Source organism: Microcaecilia unicolor, chromosome 3 (genome assembly GCF_901765095.1).
Source record: "Microcaecilia unicolor chromosome 3, aMicUni1.1, whole genome shotgun sequence".
NCBI lineage: Eukaryota > Metazoa > Chordata > Amphibia > Gymnophiona > Siphonopidae > Microcaecilia > Microcaecilia unicolor.
The window spans coordinates 413,021,270-413,043,094 of NC_044033.1; the positions used below are offsets into that span (position 1 = coordinate 413,021,270).

Sequence of the window (21,825 nt, forward strand, 5' to 3'; positions counted from 1 at the left end):
AAGAATTCTGTCACCTGAATTTCCCTGAGACCGGTCACACTTAATGGGTGAGATTGGGGGCAATTCGGATTTACAATTCACCTGGCTTGGCAAGAGGGGGGAGGTAAAGTGTAATTGCTATTCCAGCAAGCTCTGTTTCTCATGATTTGGAAGGAGCGAAGCCTTCATTCCTCTCTGTCCAATATGAGAAAATTAATTCTGTATATTAAATATTTGGAGGCCTTCCACCTCTATATTAAATATTTGGAGGCCTTCCACCTCCTACAACAATCCTACAACACTACGTAATGCAAGGTTCCACGTTAGGAGTCTCACTGACCAAGAAAGGGATCTAGGCGGCGGCGTTGATGATACGTTTGAAACCCTCTGCTCAGTGTGCTTCGGCGGCTAAGAAAGCAAATAGAATGTTAGGTATTATCAGGAAAGGAATGTAAAACAAAGATGAGGAAGTTATAATGCCCTTGTATCACTCCATGGTGCCACCGCACCTTGAATATTGTGTTGAGTTCTGTTCACTGCATCTCAAAAAAGATATAGTGGAATTAGGAGAGGTACAGAGAAGGGCGACGAAAATGATAAAGACGACTTCCCTATGAGGAAAGGCTGAAGCAGCTAGGGCTCTTCAGCTTGGAGAAAAGGTGACTGAGGGGGAGATATGATAGAGGTCTATAAAATAATGAGTGGAGTGGAATGGGTAGATGTGTATCATTTGTTTACTCTTTCCAAAAATATTAGGACAAGGGGACATGGAATGAAGCTACAAAGTAGTAAATTTAAAACAAATTGGAGAAAATTTTTCTTCACTCAGTTTTTGTAATTAAACTGTGGAATTCGTTGCCAGAGAATGTGATAAAGGCGGTTAGCTTAGCATGGTTTAAAAAAGGTTTGGACGGCTTCCTAAAGGAGATATTCAAAAAATAGGAAAAATGGCAATACTCCACCTTTTTGATATTGTAAAATACACAACTATAAGTAGGGAGAGCAATGTTACTACAACAGCAATGTATTGTTTGTAAGGGGACGTCTCATACTGTCACACAGACACACACTGTGTCATGCTTATGTTAGGCCTCTGCAATTGTGACTCAGTATAATCATCGACTGCCCCCAGCCTCCAGTAGTGCACAATATTTGCTTATAGTGAATCTCCTATTGCTATACTTTAAATATATATATCTTTATATAACATTGTGCTCACATCATTTTTTATAATTTTTTAGTGCACTACCGTTAAAGTTCTAAAATTCAAAAAAGCTGTAATGCTGTTGCAATAAACTTGGTTAGAATGCAGATGATTAACTTATCTTAGTGTTACTTGAAGCTATGAGTCACTTTGTTATCCTTCAAATTCATGTAATTATGGGTCTCTCGTGCTTCCAAGGTTTCACTTGTCAACGTTTAATTATGTCTCCGGTATCCATGCATGGGATAAGCAGCATAAAATGTATTCTCCGAGGACAAGCAGGCTGCTTGTTCTCACTGATGGGTGACGTCCACGGCAGCCCCTCCAATCGGAACACTTTTCTAGCAAAGTCCTTTGCTAGTCCTCGCGCGCCGATGCGCACCGCGCATGCGCGGCCTCTTCCCGCCCGAACCGGCTCGTGTTAGTCAGTCTTCTTTTGTCCGCGCTCGGTACGGTCGTGTTACGCCGTTCGCGCCCCTTAAGTCGACCTCGCGCGTCTTTTTGGCTCTTTCGCTTAAAAAAAAAAAAAAAGAAAAGAAAAGGATTTCGGAAGAAGGCCTTTTCGGTCTTTTTCTCCTTCCGGTATTTCCAGTTTTTGCCCCGTTAAGTTTCTTTTCGTTTTCGGGGTAGGCCCTTTTGAGGCCTCGGGTCGAATTTTTTTCTTCCCCTCTTTTTTGGTGCCTTACCGCAATTACGAGTTTTGATCTCGCCGGCGTGATTTTTCCGCCCATGTCATCAAAGTCTCCCAGTGGCTTCAAGAAGTGCACACAGTGCGCCCGGGTAATCTCGCTCACTGACAGGCACGCGTCGTGTCTTCAGTGTCTGGGGGCTGGGCACCGCTCGCAGGCCTGTAGTCTTTGTGCCCTTTTACAGAAAAGGACTCGGGTAGCGAGATTGGCCCAGTGGAAAGTTTTGTTCTCGGGCTCTTCGTTGGCATCGGCACCGGGAGTATCGAGTGCATCGACGTCGGCAGCGTCAAGACCTCCGTCCTCGGCCGCGACTGCATCGACCGCATCGAGGCATCGACCCTCTGCATCGGGGCCGAGACATCGGAAGGCTGCGTCGGCGTCGGTGGTACCGGGACCTCCACTTCTGCAGATGTCGTCGGACGGTGGTGCTTCGACTGGAGTGCAGGTGAGGGCTGTCCATTCCCCTGCTGGTGTCGGTGAGCCTTCGGGTGGGTCTCCCCCTACCCTGAGGGCCCCTGCGGTACAGCCCCCCCGAGACCGACCTTCTTCGGCCTCGGCCCCGAGGAAGCGACGGCTGGATTCTACGTCCTCCTCGTCGGTGCCGGGAAGCTCCAGTGACATGCTTCGTTTGAAGAAGTAAAAGAAGCATCGACACCGGTCTCCTTCCCGTGTCGGTACCGAGAGCTCTGGGTCGCTGAGGGAGTCGGCACTCAGTAGGCATCGGCACCGAGAGGACCGCGCTCACCCTCTGTTCAGGAGGTGTCGATGCGCTCCACTTTGGACAGCCCGGAACAGCCTCCACGCCCGGAACAGACTCTGACATCGACACCTGCATCGGCTCCCATGTCTTTCTCTACAGCCGCTCTGCACGAGAGTCTCCTGGCCGTCCTCCCAGAGATCCTGTGAGAGCTGTTGCGCCCTTCCCTTCCGGTACCGGGGGTGCTTGCGCCACCGGTACCGTCGAGTGAGGCGCCGGCTGGCCCCTTGCCCGGGTGAGGTCTCCGACATCGGTGCCGCTTGCGGTACCGACTGCGGTCACCTCCCAGGAAGGCTCCCCGACGACGTCGGCGGAGGGAGCTTCGCCGGTGCGGGCGAGGGAGTCTACCTCTCGACGTTCACACCGTGGCCGTGGTTCCACGGAGTCGAGCCGGGCACGGCTTCAGACACAGGTCCGTGAACTTGTGTCTGATACCGATGGTGAGGCCTCGTGGGAGGAGGAGGAGGACATCAGATATTTCTCTGACGAGGAGTCTGATGGCCTACCTTCTGATCCCACTCCCTCCCCTGAAAGGCAGCTTTCTCCTCCCGAGAGTCTGTCTTTTGCGGCCTTTGTCCGGGAGATGTCTACGGCCATCCCCTTCCCGGTGGTTGTGGAGGACAAGCCCAGGGCTGAAATGTTTGAGCTCCTGGACTATCCTTCTCCACCTAAGGAAGCGTCCACAGTACCCATGCATCATGTCCTGAAAAAGACATTGCTGGCGAACTGGACCAAGCCATTAAGTAATCCCCACATTCCCAAGAAGATCGAGTCCCAGTACCGGATCCATGGGGACCCAGAGCTGATGCGCACTCAGTTGCCTCACGACTCTGGAGTTGTGGATTTGGCCCTAAAGAAGGCTAAGAGTTCTAGGGAGCATGCTTCGGCGCCCCCGGGCAAGGACTCTAGATCCTTAGACTCCTTTGGGAGGAAGGCCTACCATTCTTCTATGCTCGTGGCCAAAATCCAGTCTTACCAGCTCTACACGAGCATACACATGCGGAACAATGTGCGGCAGTTGGCGGGCTTGGTGGACAAGCTCCCTCCTGAGCAAGCCAAGCCATTTCAGGAGGTGGTCAGGCAGCTGAAGGCGTGCAGAAAATTCCTGGCCAGAGGGGTGTATGACACCTTTGATGTTGCGTCCAGGGCCGCTGCTCAAGGTGTGGTGATGCGCAGACTCTCATGGCTGCGTGCCTCCGACCTGGAGAATAGGATCCAGCAGCGGATTGCGGACTCGCCTTGCCGTGCGGATAACATTTTTGGAGAGAAAGTCGAACAGGTGGTAGAACAGCTCCACCAGCGGGATACCGCTTTCGACAAGTTCTCCCGCCAGCAGCCTTCAGCTTCTACCTCTTCAGGTAGACGATTTTTTGGGGGCAGGAAGACTGTTCCCTACTCTTCTGGTAAGCGTAGGTACAATCCTCTTTCTCGACAGCCTGCGGCCCAGGCTAAACCCCAGCGCGCTCGCTCTTGTCAGCAGCATGCGCCTCAGCAAGGCCCCTCGGCTCCCCAGCAAAAGCAAGGGGCGAGCTTTTGACTGGCTCCAGCAGAGCATAGCCGACATCCAAGTGTCAGTGCCGGGTGACCTGCCGGTCGGAGGGAGGTTGAAAGTTTTCTCTCCAAAGGTGGCCTCTCATAACCTCCGATCAGTGGGTTCTCCAAATAGTCCGGCAAGGATACACCCTCAATTTGGCCTCAAAACCTCCAAATTGTCCACCGGGAGCTCAGTCTTACAGCTTCCAACACAAGCAGGTACTTGCAGAGGAACTCTCCGCCCTTCTCAGCGCCAGTGCGGTCGAGCCCGTGCCATCCGGGCAGGAAGGGCTGGGATTCTATTCCAGGTACTTCCTTGTGGAAAAGAAAACAGGGGGGATGCGTCCCATCCTAGACCTAAGGGCCCTGAACAAATATCTGGTCAAGGAAAAGTTCAGGATGCTTTCCCTGGGCACCCTTCTTCCCATGATTCAGGAAAACGATTGGCTATGCTCTCTGGACTTGAAGGACGCCTACACTCACATCCCGATACTGCCAGCTCACAGACAGTATCTGCGATTTCAGCTGGGCACACGTCACTTCCAGTACTGTGTGCTACCCTTTGGGCTTGCCTCTGCGCCCAGAGTGTTCACGAAGTGCTTGGCTGTAGTAGCAGCGGCACTTGGCAGGCTTGGGGGTACACGTGTTCCCATATCTCGACGATTGGCTGGTGAAGAACACATCCGAGGAAGGAGCTCTACAGTCCATGCAGATGACTATTTGCCTCCTGGAGCTACTGGGGTTTGTGATAAATTATCCAAAGTCTCACCTTCTCCCAGTTCAGAAACTCGAATTCATAGGAGCTCTGCTGGATTCTCGGACGGCTCGTGCCTATCTCCCAGAGGCGAGAGCCAACAACTTGTTGTCCCTCGCCTCGCGGGTGCGAGCGTCCCAGCAGATCACAGCTCGGCAGATGTTGAGATTGTTGGGCCACATGGCCTCCACAGTTCATGTGACTCCCATGGCCCGCCTTCACATGAGATCTGCTCAATGGACCCTAGCTTCCCAGTGGTTTCAGGCTGCTGGGGATCTAGAAGACGTGATCCACCTGTCCACGAGTTTTCTCAACTCGTATTGGTGGACGATTTGGTCCAATTTGACTCTGGGACGTCCTTTCCAAATTCCTCAGCCGCAAAAAGTGCTGACTACGGATGCGTCCCTCCTGGGGTGGGGAGCTCATGTCGATGGGCTTCACACCCAAGGAAGCTGGTCCCTCCAGGAACGCGATCTGCAGATCAATCTCCTGGAGTTGCGAGCGGTCTGGAACGCTCTGAAGGCTTTCAGAGATCAGCTGTCCCACCAAATTATCCAAATTCAGACAGACAACCAGGTTGCCATGTATTACATCAACAAGCAGGGGGGCACTGGATCTCGCCCCCTGTGTCAGGAATCCGTCAGCATGTGGCTCTGGGCTCGCCGTCACGGCATGGTGCTCCAAGCCACATATCTGGCAGGCGTAAACAACAGTCTGGCCGACAGGTTGAGCAGGATTATGCAACCTCACGAGTGGTCGCTCAATTCCAGGGTAGTGCGACAGATCTTCCAGGTGTGGGGCACCCCCTTGGTGGATCTCTTCGCATCTCGAGCCAACCACAAAGTCCCTCAGTTCTGTTCCAGACTTCAGGCCCACGGCAGACTGACATCGGATGCCTTCCTCCTGGACTGGGGGGAAGGTCTACTGTATGCTTATCCTCCCATACCTCTGGTGGGGAAGACTTTGTTGAAACTCAAGCAAGACCGAGGCACCATGATTCTGATCGCTCCTTTTTGGCCGCATCAGATCTGGTTCCCTCTTCTTCTGGAGTTATCCTCCGAAGAACCGTGGAGATTGGAGTGTTTTCCGACCCTCATCACACAGGACGATGGGGCGCTTCTGCATCCCAACCTCCAGTCTCTGGCTCTCACGGCCTGGATGTTGAGAGCGTAGACTTTGCCTCTTTGGGTCTGTCAGAGGGTGACTCCCGCATCTTGCTTGCTTCCAGGAAAGATTCCACTAAGAGGAGTTACTTCTTTCTATGGAGGAGGTTTGCCGTCTGGTGTGACAGCAAGGCCCTAGATCCTCGCTCTTGTCCTACACAGACCCTGCTTGAATACCTTCTGCACTTGTCTGAGTCTGGTCTCAAGACCAACTCTGTAAGGGTTCACCTTAGCGCGATTAGTGCATACCATTACCGTGTGGAAGGTAAGCCGATCTCGGGACAGCCTTTAGTTGTTCGCTTCATGAGAGGTTTGCTTTTGTCAAAGCCCCCCGTCAAGCCTCCTACAGTGTCATGGGATCTCAATGTCGTTCTCACCCAGCTGATGAAACCTCCTTTTGAGCCACTGAACTCCTGCCATGTGAAGTACTTGACCTGGAAGGTCATTTTCTTGGTGGCAGTTACTTCAGCTCGTAGAGTCAGTGAGCTTCAGGCCCTGGTAGCCCAGGCCCCTTACACCAAATTTCATCATAACAGAGTAGTCCTCCGCTCTCACCCTAAGTTCTTTCCAAAGGTTGTGTTGGAGTTCCATCTGAACCAGTCAATTGTCTTGCCAACATTCTTTCCCCGTCCTCATTCCTGCCCTGCTGAACGTCAGCTGCACACATTGGACTGCAAGAGAGCATTGGCCTTCTATCTGGAGCGGACACAGCCCAACAGACAGTCAGCCCAATTGTTTGTTTCTTTTGATCCCAACAGGAGGGGAGTGGCTGTAGGGAAACGCACCATATCCAATTGGCTAGCAGATTGCATTTCCTTCACTTACGCCCAGGCTGGGCTGGCTCTTGAGGGTCATGTCACGGCTCATAATGTTACAGCCATGGCAGCGTCGGTAGCCCACTTGAAGTCAGCCACTATTGAAGAGATTTGCAAAGCTGCGATGTGGTCATCTGACCACACATTCACATCTCATTACTGCCTGCAGCAGGATACCCGACGCGACAGTCTGTTCGGGCAGTCAGTGCTTCAGAATCTGTTCGGGGTTTAGGATCCAACTCCACCCCCCTAGGCCCATGTTTTATTCTGTTCCAGGCTGCACTCTCAGTTAGTTGGAAAAATTGTTAGGTCAATCTCAGTTATGTCCTCGCCGTTGCGAGGCCCAATTGACCATGTTTGTTGTTTTGAGTGAGCCTGGGGGCTAGGGATACCCCATCAGTGAGAACAAGCAGCCTGCTTGTCCTTGGAGAAAGCGAATGCTACATACCTGTAGAAGGTATTCTCCGAGGACAGCAGGCTGATTGTTCTCACAAACCCGCCCGCCTCCCCTTTGGAGTTCTGTCTTCCCTTGCTTTGTTTGCTACATAAAGGACTGACGAACACGAGCCGGTTCGGGCGGGAAGACGGCCGCGCATGCGCGGTTCGCATCGGCACGCGAGGACTAGCAAAGGACTTTGCTAGAAAAGTGTTCCGATTGGAGGGGCTGCCATGGACGTCACCCATCAGTGAGAACAATCAGCCTGCTGTCCTCAGAGAATACCTTCTACAGGTATGTAGAATTCGCTTTGTACTTTTTTGAGATCTTGCCAGGTATTTGTGACCTGGATTGGCCACTGTTGGAAACAGGATGCTGGGCTTGATGGACCTTTGGTCTGTCCCAGTATGGCAATACTTATGTACTTATGGTTTTAAATGTAGTATTTCTTTGGGTTAGAGTATTGGAGGGGCTAAAGGGAGGAAATGTTTTTGGAGTTAAAATTTGTGTATATTATCAGCAAGGGGGAGATGTGGGTAGTTTTGGGGGAAATTGTGCTATTTTGATGTTTATCATCTGTTGAGTTATGTTTTAATTATAACATAAATATAAGCAATTTTAACAATTGGAAAATTATATAATATGCCACAAAAAGTCTGATTGAAGGGGATAAATCCAGTGAATATAGTAGTTTTCCTCCATCCGTTCACAGAGAATGGAAGAGAACCACAGTTTCTCAGTGCTACATTGCAGAGTAGATGCTTGTGGTTATGTTAGTATGCATCCATTGAATGAAGTAGCATATCAAACCTAGGAGATTATATGTTAACCCATAGTAAAACAGCAATTTGATGTGGTGTTTTAGCATGAGAGGATTTACTGTAAGGTTCCCAAACCTGCAGTGCATGCAAATATCTCTTATGAATATTCATTGTGGATATCCTAAAATTCTGACTTGCTGGGGTGCCTCCAGGACCAGGTTTGGAAATCACTGAGTAAGGAAATCCTTTGGCAACCAGGAACATTGTTGTGGTCCAAGTCCAAACCAAACAAGAAGTGGGAACAGGTTCAGGTTCTTCAGTACAGATCAAGGACTCTTGTATTGTAGTTAAAAACGTTTAGTTAATGATGACTCAACACTGTACCATGTTTCAGCATATACGTGCCTACTTCATGAGTCTTGGTAAACATATTTGACAATCACAAGTATTTTGGCAATGTATCTTTAAAATTTGAGCATTACTGGTCTTTAAAAAGACCATTGGTGTCCTCACTTGGATTCCAGGGCTCTGTCCTTTCCTGGTTCTCTTCCTACCTCTCCCTCTGCACCTTTAGTGTTCACTCTGGTGGATCCTCTTCTACTTCTATCCCTCTGCCTGTCGGCGTACCTCAGGGTTCTGTTCTTGGTCCCCTCCTCTTTTCTATCTACACTTCTTCCCTTGGTTCATTAATCTCATCCCATGGCTTTTCCTACCATCTCTATGCTGATGACTCCCAAATTTACCTTTCTACCCCTGATATCTCACCTTGCATCCAAACCAAAGTTTCAGCGTGCTTGTCTGACATTGCTGTCTGGATGTCTCAACGCCACCTGAAATTAAATATGACCAAAACCGAGCTTCTCATTTTCCCCCCCAAACCCACCTCCCCGCTCCCCCCGTTTTCTATTTCTGTTGATGGCTCTCTCATTCTCCCTGTCTCCTCAGCTCGAAACCTTGGGGTCATCTTTGACTCTTCTCTCTCCTTCTCTGCTCATATCCAGCAGACCGCCAAGACCTGTCGTTTCTTTCTTTACAACATCCGTAAAATCCGCCCCTTTCTTTCCGAGCACTCTACCAAAACCCTCATCCACACCCTTGTCACCTCTCGTTTAGACTACTGCAATCTGCTTCTTGCTGGCCTCCCACTTAGTCACCTCTCCCCTCTCCAGTCGGTTCAAAACTCTGCTGCCCGTCTCATCTTCCGCCAGGGTCGCTTTACTCATACTACCCCTCTCCTCAAGACCCTTCACTGGCTCCCTATCTGTTTTCGCATCCTGTTCAGACTTCTTCTACTAACCTATAAATGTATTCACTCTGCTGCTCCCCAGTATCTCTCCACACTCGTCCTTCCCTACACCCCTTCCCGTGCACTCCGCTCCATGGATAAATCCTTCTTATCTGTTCCCTTCTCCACTACTGCCAACTCCAGACTTCGCGCCTTCTGTCTCGCTGCACCCTACGCCTGGAATAAACTTCCTGAGCCCCTATGTCTTGCCCCATCCTTGGCCACCTTTAAATCTAGACTGAAAGCCCACCTCTTTAACATTGCTTTTGACTCGTAACCACTTGTAACCACTCGCCTCCACCTACCCTCCTCTCTTCCTTCCCGTTCACATTAATTGATTTGATTTGCTTACTTTATTTATTTTTGTCTATCAGATTGTAAGCTCTTTGAGCAGGGACTGTCTTTCTTCTATGTTTGTGCAGCGCTGCGTATGCCTTGTAGCGCTATAGAAATGCTAAATAGTAGTAGTAGTAGTAGTAGTAGTAGTGTTGCTTGTAAATGCTACAGTTATGCTCATATTTTAAAGATACATCACTAAAATACTCCCGATTGTCAAATATCTTTACCAAGACTCCTGAGGCAAGCACATATATGCCAAAACATGGTATTGTATCAAGTCATCATCAAATAAAAGTTTTTAATTACAACTTCCATATCATTATGCTGATCAATCCATAGACTGGTGGGTTGTGTCCATCTACCAGCAGGTGGAGATAGAGAGCGATCCTTTTGCCTCCCTATATGTGGTCATGTGCTGCCGGAAACTCCTCAGTATGTTCTCTATCTCAGCAGGTGGTGGTCACACACAGCAGCTCTGGCTAGGCCTCCAAGCCTAATTTTTAGGTTTTGTTGAGTGCCTGGGGTTGAGGGCTCTTCTTGAGCAAGTGCAAACCTGGTGGCGCCAGGTCCCTCCTTTTCTCCCCCCTCCCGCTGGCTCCGTTAAAAAAAAAAAAAAAAATTTTGGACGTCTTTAAGGGCGTTTATTTCGACGTTTATTTAAACGTTTATTGCAGCTACTCACTGGGACACCAGGTCGTTACAGCTCGGAGCGAGAAGCAGGTAATTTTTACCTTTTTATAGCGGGCAGGGGGTTCCCCGATTGATCTCCACGTGGCCTATGGCGTCGGAGGGCGAGGGCGCGAAGAATCGCTCCCCGGACCGCGTGTGCGCTTCTAGCGGGGATGCGGGGGTTTTTAAGTCTGATTCGCCCTTGTTGGGTGTCAGTTTGGAGGCCGGTCAGTGTCCCTGGTCTTCCTCCAGCGCGGCGGTTTTTCCCGCCATAAACGCCCATCCCCCGCTGCTCGCCTCCGTCATCTTGGCCGGCCACTCTGCTCGGACGGCTTCTTCTTGGGCCGCCCTTGAGCTGGGAGACGTTCATGCCATGGCCACCCTTGATTTGGGCGACGGCAAAAAAAGCGGCTAAAGTTAAGCGCCGTTCTTCCCGCGCGGCTCCTTCGCGGAGTGTTGCGCCGGACGCCATCTTGGATGCGCAGCATGTGGCTCCCCCGCTCTTGCGAGCGCCGGTTGAGGGTGCGTCTAGGGCTGTGGCCCAGGCTGCTGAAATACACAGTCTACTACTACTTACTACTACTTAACATTTCTAGAGCGCTACTAGGGTTACGCAGCGCTGTACAATTTAACAAAGAGAGACAGTCCCTGCTCAAAGAGCTTACAATCTAATACTGGGGGGTTTCTCCCCCGAGTTTATTTTGCTGCTGCATCAGGCTTTCCTTATGCAAAACGCTGCCCCTTCTCCCTTGTCCGATAATGGGGTTGAGGCCCCCGGAAGTAAACACCCTCGGGTGGATTCCCAGGCCTTAGAGGACGCTGTTTCCTCTGATGTAGGTGAGGGCAGCGTATCTGAGTTCTCCCAACGGTCCTTTGGGGATTCCTTGGAGGAGACGGTTTCCCGCTCGGATGGAGCGGATGACCCCTCTGCAGCGCGGATCTTTCGCTCAGAGGATTTGCCCAACCTGTTACTGCAGGCCATGAGCATTTTGAAGATTTCCTCACCAGAGGACGTCTCTCCCTCAGCCCCTGTTGGCTCTGCCATTATGCTGGGGTCGAAGCGCCCGCCTAGAACCTTCCACGTGCATGATGCCATGCACACCTTAATTTCAGCTCAATGGGATGTCCCGGAAGCGAGCCTCAAAGTGGCTAGGGCTATGTCCCGCCTCTATCCTTTGCCTGAAAGTGAACGTGAGGCCTTTCTTTGGCCTACCATGGATTCTTTAATCACTGCGGTGACTAAGAAGACGGCGTTGCCGGTGGAAGGTGGCACGGCCCTAAAGGACGCCCAAGACAGAAGATTGGAAGCGGCTTTAAGGTCGTCCTTCGAGGCGGCTGCCTTAAGTTTGCAGGCCTCAGTTTGCGGCTCCTATGTGGCCAGGGCGTGGCTGACGATGGTGCAGCGGGCTTCCCCCTCAGATCCTTCTTTGAGGGCTGACTGGCCGGCCCTGGAATCGGGCTTGGCTTATTTGGCAGACTTACTGTATGATGTCTTGAGAGCCTCGGCTAAAGGCATGGCTCAGACAGTCTCTGCGCGGCGCTGGCTTTGGCTGAAACATTGGTCTGCGGACCACGCCTCTAAGTCCCACCTGGCTAAGTTGCCTTTTAAAGGCAAGCTGCTCTTTGGGGTCGAGCTGGACAAAATCGTGACCGATCTCGGCACGTCTAAGGGCAAGAGGTTACCAGAGGTCAGGGCTCTGGCCAGTGCTCGCCTGGTATCTCCAGAGGACGGTTTCAAGAAGCCCGTCGGTACCGCCCGGGCAAGTCGGGCTCCTCTGCACCCTCTTCCTTCAAAAGGAACTTCTCCCCCAAGCAGCATTCCTTTCGCAGAGACCGCCGTCCCGGAGGTACGCCCTCCGGTCCTCCCCCAGGGTCTCGTACCCAATGACGGGGTCCTGGTCCATGGCCCAGTGCAGATTGGAGGACGCCTGTCCTCGTTTCTGGGCGAGTGGACCAAAGTAACATCAGACGCTTGGGTGCTGGAAGTCATCAGAGACGGCTACAAGTTAGAGTTCTGCCGACCCTTAAGAGACGGGTTTGTACTCTCTCCCTGCAAGTCTCCGGTCAAAGCTGTGGCAGTGCAGCAGACCTTGGACAACCTGATCCGCCTGGGTGCGGTCGTTCCGGTGCCAGAAAATCAGACTGGCAAGGGACATTACTCCATTTTCTTTGTGGTACCAAAGAAAGGAGGTTCTGTCCGGCCTATCCTCGACCTCAAAGGGGTCAATCGGGCCTTGAAAGTGCGGCACTTTCGCATGGAGACTCCGCTCTGTTATAGCGGCAGTGAAGGCAGGAGAGTTCTTGGCTTCCTTGGACATCAAGGAAGCGTACCTGCATATTCCCATCTGGCCTCCTCATCAACGCTTTCTGCGTTTTGCAGTCCTGGGCCGACACTTCCAGTTCAGAGCCCTCCCTTTCGGGTTGGCTACTGCTCCGCGGACCTTCTCCAAAGTAATGGTGGTCATCGCGGCCTTCCTGCGAAAGGAAGGAGTACAAGTCCATCCTTATCTGGACGACTGGTTGATCCGAGCCCCCTCTTATGCAGAGTGCGGCAAAGCTGTGGACCGGGTGGTTGCTCTTTTGAGCTCCCTGGGGTGGATCATCAACTGGGAGAAGAGCCAGCTGCGCCCGACTCAGTCCCTGGAGTATCTGGGAGTTCGATTCGACACCAAAGTGGGCAGAGTGTTCCTGCCAGACAATCGGATTGTCAAGCTTCAGGCTCAGGTGGACCAGTTCCTAGTAGCCTCTTCTCTTCGGGCTTGGGACTATGTGCAGCTGTTGGGCTCTATGACGGCCACGATGGAAGTAGTGCCCTGGGCCAGGGCTCATATGAGACCACTACAACACTCTCTGCTGCAGCGCTGGACTCCGATGTCGGAGGATTATGCTGTGCGCCTTCCCTTGGACCCAGCAGTGCGCAAGGCGCTGAGCTGGTGGATGCAGACAGACAAGTTGTCTGCAGGAATGCCTCTGGTGACCCCGGAGTGGATTGTCGTCACGACGGACGCCTCTTTGTCGGGCTGGGGAGCCCACTGCTTGGGAAGGACAGCGCAGGGGCTCTGGTCTCCTGCAGAGGCAAAGTGGTCTATCAACCTCCTGGAACTCAGGGCCATTCGGTTGGCGCTTTTGGAGTTCATCCCGGTACTGGCGTTGAAGCCAGTACGGGTCCTGTCGGACAATGCCACGGCTGTGGCCTATGTCAACCGCCAGGGAGGTACCAAGAGCGCCCCTCTAGCCAAGGAGGCCATGAATCTATGCCAGTGGGCGGAAGCGAACCTGGAACAGCTGTCAGCGGCCCACATTGCCGGAGTCATGAATGTCAAGGCGGACTTTCTCAGTCGCCATACCTTGGAGCCCGGAGAGTGGCAGCTATCTGCTCAGGCGTTCTTGGACATCACGAAGCGCTGGGGCCAGCCGAGCCTAGATCTGATGGCGTCATCGGCCAATTGCCAAGTGCCGCGCTTTTTCAGCAGAGGACGGGACCCTCGATCCCTGGGAGTAGATGCTCTTCTCCAACAGTGGCCGACACAAGAGCTTCTCTATGTGTTCCCGCCCTGGCCCATGTTGGGCAGGGTGCTAGACCGGGTGGCAAAGCATCCGGGCCGGATAATCCTGGTGGGTCCGGACTGGCCCAGACGTCCCTGGTATGCGGACTTGATCAGGCTCTCAGTCGACGATCCTCTGCGGCTGCCAGTGGAGCAAGGCCTGTTACATCAGGGTCCCGTGGTGATGGAGGATCCCTCCCCCTTTGGTCTTACGGCCTGGCTATTGAGCGGCAGCGTCTGAGAAAGAAGGGCTTCTCAGACAAGGTCATCGCCACTATGCTGAGAGCGAGGAAGCGCTCTACTTCTACTGCTTACGCCAGGGTTTGGCGTATCTTTGCAGCGTGGTGTGAAGCAGGCTCACTTTCTCCCTTCACTGCTCCAATTTCTTCAGTGTTGGCGTTCCTGCAAGAAGGTCTGGAGAAAGGCCTGTCGCTCAGTTCCCTTAAAGTCCAGGTAGCGGCTCTGGCTTGCTTCAGGGGCCGCCTGAAGGGTGTTTCCCTGGCTTCGCAGCCAGATGTGGTGCGCTTTCTCAAGGGAGTTAATCACCTGCGCCCTCCTCTGCACTCAGTGGTGCCTGCGTGGAATCTCAACCTGGTGCTAAGAGCATTGCAGAAGCCGCCTTTTGAACCCTTGTCGAGGGCATCTCTGAAAGACCTGACGTTGAAAGCAGTCTTTTTGGTGGCTATCACTTCAGCCAGAAGAGTTTCCGAGCTCCAGGCGCTCTCATGTAGAGAGCCTTTTCTGCAGTTCACTGAGGCAGGAGTGACTATTCGCACAGTGCCTTCCTTCCTGCCCAAGATTGTTTCTCGCTTCCATGTGAATCAGCAGCTCTGTCTCCCTTCCTTTCGTAGGGAGGACTACCCAGAGGAATACTCTGCTCTCAAATTTCTGGATGTGAGACATGTCATCATCAGATACTTGGAAGTGACCAATGATTTCCGGAAATCGGATCATCTGTTTGTCCTGTTTGCAGGTCCTCGTAAGGGTCTGCAGGCTGCTAAGCCTACAGTGGCAAGATGGGTCAAGGAAGCCATTGCAGCGGCTTATGTGGCCGCGGGGAAGGTGCCGCCTATCCAGCTGAAGGCTCACTCCACTAGAGCTCAGGCGGCCTCGATGGCAGAGGCCGGGTCCGTCTCCTTGGAAGAGATTTGCAAGGCGGCAACTTGGGCTTCGGCCCATACCTTCTCCAGGCATTACCGCTTGACTGTGGCTGCTCGGGCGCAGGCCCGGTTTGGAGCTTCAGTGTTGCGGTCAGGGATTTCTATGTCCCGCCCTGGGTGAGTACTGCTTCGGTACATCCCACCAGTCTATGGATTGATCAGCATGATGATATGGAAGGTAAAATTATGTATCATACCTGATAATTTTCTTTCCATTAATCATAGCTGATCAATCCATAGCCCCTCTCAGATATCTGTACTGTTTATATTCTGGTTGCATTTCAGGTTCAAGTTTAGTCTTCAGTTCCTGTTCAGGAGGACTTCGTGTTCAAGTTTTTCAATGAATTCTTCAAGAGTTGAGACGAATTTGTGTTACAGTGAACTGCTGCATTCCTCTCCCCTCCGTTTTACGGGGCTGGATTGAGACTTAAATTCTGCCGGCGCTCCCTCCCGCTTCGTGCGGCAGTAGGGCAGTTTTGTACCCCTCCCGCTTCGGCGGTGTTAGGGTCAGTCAGCTCCTCCCGCGGTTGCGGTTGCAGGATAAGCCAGATCCCCCCGCATCGGCGGGTGTGGTGTCCCTCCCCCGCTCCGCGGGGATGTGCTGGACGGATTCCCCTCCCCCACTTGTGTGGGGATGAGCTGGGTTAATTCCCCTCCCCCGTTTCGGCGGTGGTGAGCTGGGCAGAGTGTCCCTTCGTGGGTGTAATTCTCTAAGTGCTGAGTCCTGCGGATGGAGCTTGGATATCGACATACTGAGGAGTTTCCGGCAGCACATGACCACATATAGGGAGGCAAAAGGATTGCTCTCTATCTCCACCTGCTGGTAGATGGACACAACCCACCAGTCTATGGATTGATCAGCTATGATTAATGGAAAGAAAATTATCAGGTATGATACATAATTTTACCTTGAGAGTCCTTGGTCTGTTTATTTTTATGTTTTTATTTTAGTTACATTTGTACCCCGCGCTTTCCCACTAATGGCAGGCTCATTGCAGCTTACATGGTTAGTACAGCCTGATCCTGTTTGTGTTTTTTACATGGGACTTTGGTGTTCTTTTCATTTCTGTTCTTTGATGTGGTCCAACTCCAAACTTTTATGTGGCCCAATTCCAGCCATACTGTCTTAAACAAATTTGTTCTTAGGAACATAATAGCTATTTTTCTTAAGCTTCAGCTCCTTAAGTTTCTCCTGGGTTAGGAAGTTAGTGACACCTGTTCAGGTGGTGGTAATTTTCAATGATTAGCTGAGGTGCAGTTTATGGCAAATTGCATTATTTATTTTGAATAATAATGAGCTGCTTTGCAGCTCATTATTATTTAACATGGGTTGCAATAAAGAATTTCTCTTGATGCTGCATTATTGGCAAGTAATGCAGCATAGTATGTAGGGGTCCTAATTTTCTGATTTTCTTCCCCATTCTTTAGCTGAACGTGCAGTGGAAGTACTTCCTCTGGCACTGCCACCAGCACCCCGTCAACTGTCTGAAATAGAAAAGCAACGAATAGAGGACCAGGAGGAGAACACTTTACGAGAGCTGCGGCTGTTTCTCAGGGATGTTACCAAGCGACTGGCTACTGACAAGCGCTTCAACATCTTCAGCAAACCGGTGGATATTGAAGAGGTCTTGTTTCCGTAACATGCAAACAATGGTGTTGGTTTTTGCTTATGCAAAAATTAGGTTATTTGTGTGCAATGTCAAGATGTTTAGACCAATATCCAAAACAAAAAGGCATTGTAGCTTGTAAAAAATACACTGTTAAGTATCTCTGTTAGACATCCTTGAATTCTATACTCTCGTCACATTGTTTGCTAGTCTGCATTATGAAATGGAAAACTTAAAAGAAGTTCTTTTTCCTTTAGTTTTTACTGTGGTTGTACCCATTACTGTTCCTCATTTACTTGGTAGATAGAAGCTTAACTTATGTAAGTACATATATTTATAAAGGTTTGGGATGGTGGGAATTACATACAGGTTTGTATTTCTTCATTATGGTTTCCAAAACGTTTCTTGATTTTTAGCTGTCAGTGTGATCATGGGGGTGAGAGGAATCAGAAAAGGAAATGAGGGCTGGTCCAGTGGCTCACTGACCAGGCTACATATGATTGTGGCTCAGATTTTCTGCTTGTGAGTTAGTCAGGTTTGAACACTGTGAAAATGGCATTCAAAGTCTTTCATGGAGTGAGGCTTATACTTGTTACTAAAAAAACATAGCTTCAGGTAGATTGTGTCTGGTTGCAGTATTCTGGAGGGAACACTGGCACATGGCTCTTTGCCAAGGACAGTCTCTGCAGTGACTGAAAATAAGTTGGGAGGGGGTATATGAAAAATCTGATTCTGTATTGTCCCACCAGACCAGTTTGAACCAGTGGGTTGTGTCCCTTCCTGACCAGCAGAGGGTGGTAGATGTTAGTGAACTTTTCAGTAAATCCCTTAAACAGGTCTTAAACATTAATATGCATGGAAATCAAATAATTGACACACAGAATCCCAGCATCTTCAACTCATTTAATTGCTGCAGTACTTTACTTTTCGGACTGTTAGATGTTGCCTATTTCACATGAGCATGCTGAACTCAACTGCTCATGGCTCACCACAAATTGTCATAGGTCCCATTGTTTTTATGTTTTACTTTTAAAGTGCATTCAGAAAATCTGTTTCAAGACCTTTTCTCAAATTTCATATCAAATAATCATTCAAAAGAACTTGTTTTGACATAAAAACTTGTTTTGAAAAAACCTAAAAACTCACCTGTTCAAGAAGGCATACCCCACAGCATCTGACATAAATACCGAATAATGAAATATGACATTTTAATCAGGAAACGGACAGTTTTCAACCCCAACGCATGATCACACCCTAACATTTTGTCTGAATCACCCCAACCTATTTACCAATACTTCTTTACTGTATTTCACTGTAATAGTACCCCTATACTGTATTTGTTCACACCGGAGTCTGTAACCACCTCTCCGGAACTATGTAAGCCACTTTGAGCCTACTAATAAGTGGGAAAAGGTGGGATACAAATGTAATAAATAAATAACCAACCAGAACACTTAATAATCCTTGGACCAGCTATCGACACTGTCCATGTTTCACACAACTGCGTTAAGGTTCTTGGTCCACTGAAAACAAAAGACATGTTATCTCTAATATATAAACTTATCTTTATAGCAGCGTTTCACTTATATTCACTAGTTCTTTGTTCCTTGTCATATCTCACTGCGGCTATTCAAAATGGCAACCGCGTTTATATATCCATTTCAGGCACTTTCACATGATTCTTTTGAACAGATGCCGTTGGACCATTCATAACTAAGACATCCATTCAGTTTCTAGATTCAGCCCAATAAGATGCTGCGGAATTAAAATAATCCAGTGTTGTTCTTTGAACTTTCCAGTGGTATTACCTGTATAAGGAGCTGGTACAGGCTAGAAAGCATCAGTATTAGTATTCTCTGAGGCATATTTTCAAAGCACTTAGCCTTCCAAAGTTCCATAGAAACCTATGGAACTTTGGAAGGCTAAGTGCTTTGAAAATATGCCTCTCTACCTACTAGACTGATGCACTGGATGAATAAAGTTTTATAGCCTTCATTTACAACTATTCAGGTTTAAAAAAAAAGGGGGGGGGGTAAGACATGGTTTTAGGCCTATTTAACTGAAGTATTATGTTTGCCTTTAGGTTTCAGATTATCTTGAAGTTATTAAAGAGCCAATGGATCTTTCCATTATAATGACCAAAATTGACAAACACAAGTATTTAACTGTCAAGGATTTTCTAAAGGACATTGACCTTATCTGTAGTAATGCATTGGAATATAATCCTGACAAAGAACCTGGAGGTAAGAAGGTAGAATAACTGAAAATTTCTATATTTAGCTTCATAATTTCTGCAGTTCATATTGTATCTGGAGGACTCTGGAGTCAGGACAGTATGTACTGTAGCACCCTTCTGCTGTAATTTGAAGAAGCTTCTCCAGAGTCTCACATTTGTTCAGAGCAGTTGTGACTCATATTAGCCACACAATAAAAAATTGTTATAAGTAGAGCAACAGAGATTAGTATGGTAAAGAGGAATAAATAATGTGACTTTTAATTGCAGCAAGAGGGAGTTGCTGCTACTTGAATACATTGGTATCATGGACGAATGTATTAAAAGAAAATCCTCAATTTCAACTCAGGATATCTTAAACTACTTGCAGTGATATCTCTAGACAGAAATATTTGGAGAGGCAGCAGGGGGGGGGGGGGGGGGCAAAGCAAAGCAACATTTCCACATAAGCCCACCACCACATCACCCCCCCCCCCCCCCCAACACTTTTAAATTAGCAATATAAGACATCAGGGCTTCTCCTTCCAGCTAGTTTCAGCTACAAGTGAAAACTACTGTTATAACTGTTAGCATTATTCAACAAATTCTGTGTGGGAATGGATTCTGGACAGAATCTCAGTATAAACCCTGTACTTACAGGAGGCAACTTTTGAAAATGATTTGGGGTGCTGAACTCATAACTCACAACAAATTTCTCCTCACTGAGTAAAGAAAAGAAAAACAAAGCACATCTAGTAGTAAGTGACCAGCCTGTATCTAAATGTCAAGAGAATGGCAAGTAATGTGGAAATAAGGAAGATTCATATGTCCTGCTAGGGTCCTTCTGGTCTCCCTCCCTCCCTCTGCAGGTAGTGAGCATCATTCATTCTCTCTCTCTCTCTGTCTCTCTCTCTCTTCCTCCCCCCCACCCTATTCATGCTATCCACAGCACTTTTTCCCCCAACCAGTCTCTCGCTCTCCCCCTTCCCCCCCAGCCCATCTACAAGTAGGCATTATTTTTCACTGACCCCTAATTACTTTTTCCTCCTCTCTTCTCCTTGTCCTCTTTTCCTCCTCCCTACTCCTGCACTTTTTTATTTTTCTCCTCCTGCAAAGGCGTACTTTGATGTCTTATATCTGGGGACAGAGAATTTAATAGCTCTCTGTCTGCTCCATTCCTTGCATCTTTTTTAGTCTGCTGTCGCCTCATTTTCCCTTGACCCAGCCCTCTATTTCCCTACACTCCCCTGTGAGCTTCAATGCACTTTTTCCATAGCGAGCTGCTATTCCGTGTAGGCTTGGGTCATCTATCCCTTCACCACTTCTCACTCTCCTCTAGCGGTGAAACTTCCTTTCGTTGTCAGGTTTAACTAGTTTTCAATTTATGACTCCCCATCTCCTACAGGCTTGAATTATTTCCATGCTCTGCTCTCCCTGGGTCTAGGCACATTCCTGTTTTCTAGGACTGGTTCCCTATCCTTTTTTGCACTGCAGCATTTTTCCTGGTACTTAAAATTCCTGGCTATTGACCACCCTCTAACTGCAGAGTTCACATGAGACTCTGCCACATGCCCAGCCTGATCCTTGGAAGCCCTGCAAGGATCACAGCTTGAAACCTCAGATTATATGGTGAGTGGGAGAATATGTTCATCAGCCCATGGCATTGGAGCATACTAAGCCACTTTGTTCTGGCCTACCTGCATGATATTGCTCCAGTGGGCAAGGAACAAGCATCCAGCTCAGGGAGCCAAGTTGAGACCTGGGAGATAGCTGCAGAGTTTTAACAAGAGCAAAGAGGGGATCAATGATTCAGTAATTAAGCAGAGGAAAAGCCAGGGAGACAAAACAGGAAATACATAGTTTGTGAGACAATATGCTCCTTGCTCCCCCCAGAAACTCTGACAATGGTCTCATGTTACCTCATCCTAGTTGTACTGCTACTACTTAAGGTTTACATAGCCCAATGCCCCCACCAGGGAGAACAATATTTTTATTTTTTCATAAAGAACAGGGTTACTATCCATGCCCCCTCAGTTCCTGATCATAGCCCCTCTCAATATCAGAACTACCAAGAGAAAATATTTTTTAAAGGGAGTTGTTCAGTTCTTGGTATTATTTACTTCCACAAACTCCTCCCCTTTCACAATCCTTTTAATTAAATAACTTATTTACCCCAACACTTGCAGGGTTGAAGAAAAAAAGCAGATCCCAGCAGCCATTCAAAACTGACCGAGCCCAATAAGCAATGTCATATCTCTCATCCAATGATAGGGCTTGCTCAGTTTTGGGGAACGGCTGATAATTTTCAAATTTTTGTGCTTATGGCTAGCCTCTTTGCTTGTTCTTGGTTTTCTCTTTCTAGTCTCATCCCTCCCTTCCAATCCTCCCTTCACTCCTTCATGCTTCTATCTTCCACCATGATCGTCTCTTCTCAGAACCTTTTTTCAGCCCCTCCCTTATCAGTCCCTTCCTCGCTGTCCAAAAGTTTCTCTGTCCTCATCTCTCTGCTTCTCTTTTTCCAGTCAACCTCACACCCATTTCTTTCTATCACATCCCATGGCAGGTCGTACCCCCCCCCCCCCCCCCAGCTTGCATTCATTTCAACTCTGTTTTCCCTTTCACAGTCCACGTCTCTTCTCTTAGCTTCTTTTGCCTTCACACCTCTTATCGCGAGACTGAACCCATGGCAGTAGGCAGTGCCATTTTGTTACAGCATCTCCTGCTGCCTGAGAGGGAGGCAGCTTGTTCGTTCCACAGCTGAGGCCTTCCCTCACTCTCAACCCCTTCAGAAGACCCACCCCCTTCCTTTCGTAATACTTCCCAGTACCTCCATTCCTTTACAGCACTTCTCATTCTCCAATCTTGCAGGTCATTCACACCATCTCAGCCTTCCACCACACTTCATCTCCTTTCTCTT

At 49.2% G+C, this 21,825-nt stretch overlaps 1 protein-coding gene across 1 annotated transcript in view; it reads left to right on the top strand.

Annotated features, from left to right (window-relative positions):
• Positions 1-21,825, top strand: part of ATAD2B (ATPase family AAA domain containing 2B) — a 714,191-nt gene that overhangs the window by 555,937 nt on the left and 136,429 nt on the right. The window contains 2 exon segments of the mRNA XM_030198808.1: positions 16,518-16,714; positions 18,780-18,939. Of these exon segments, the coding sequence (XP_030054668.1) occupies positions 16,518-16,714; positions 18,780-18,939 (357 nt within the window).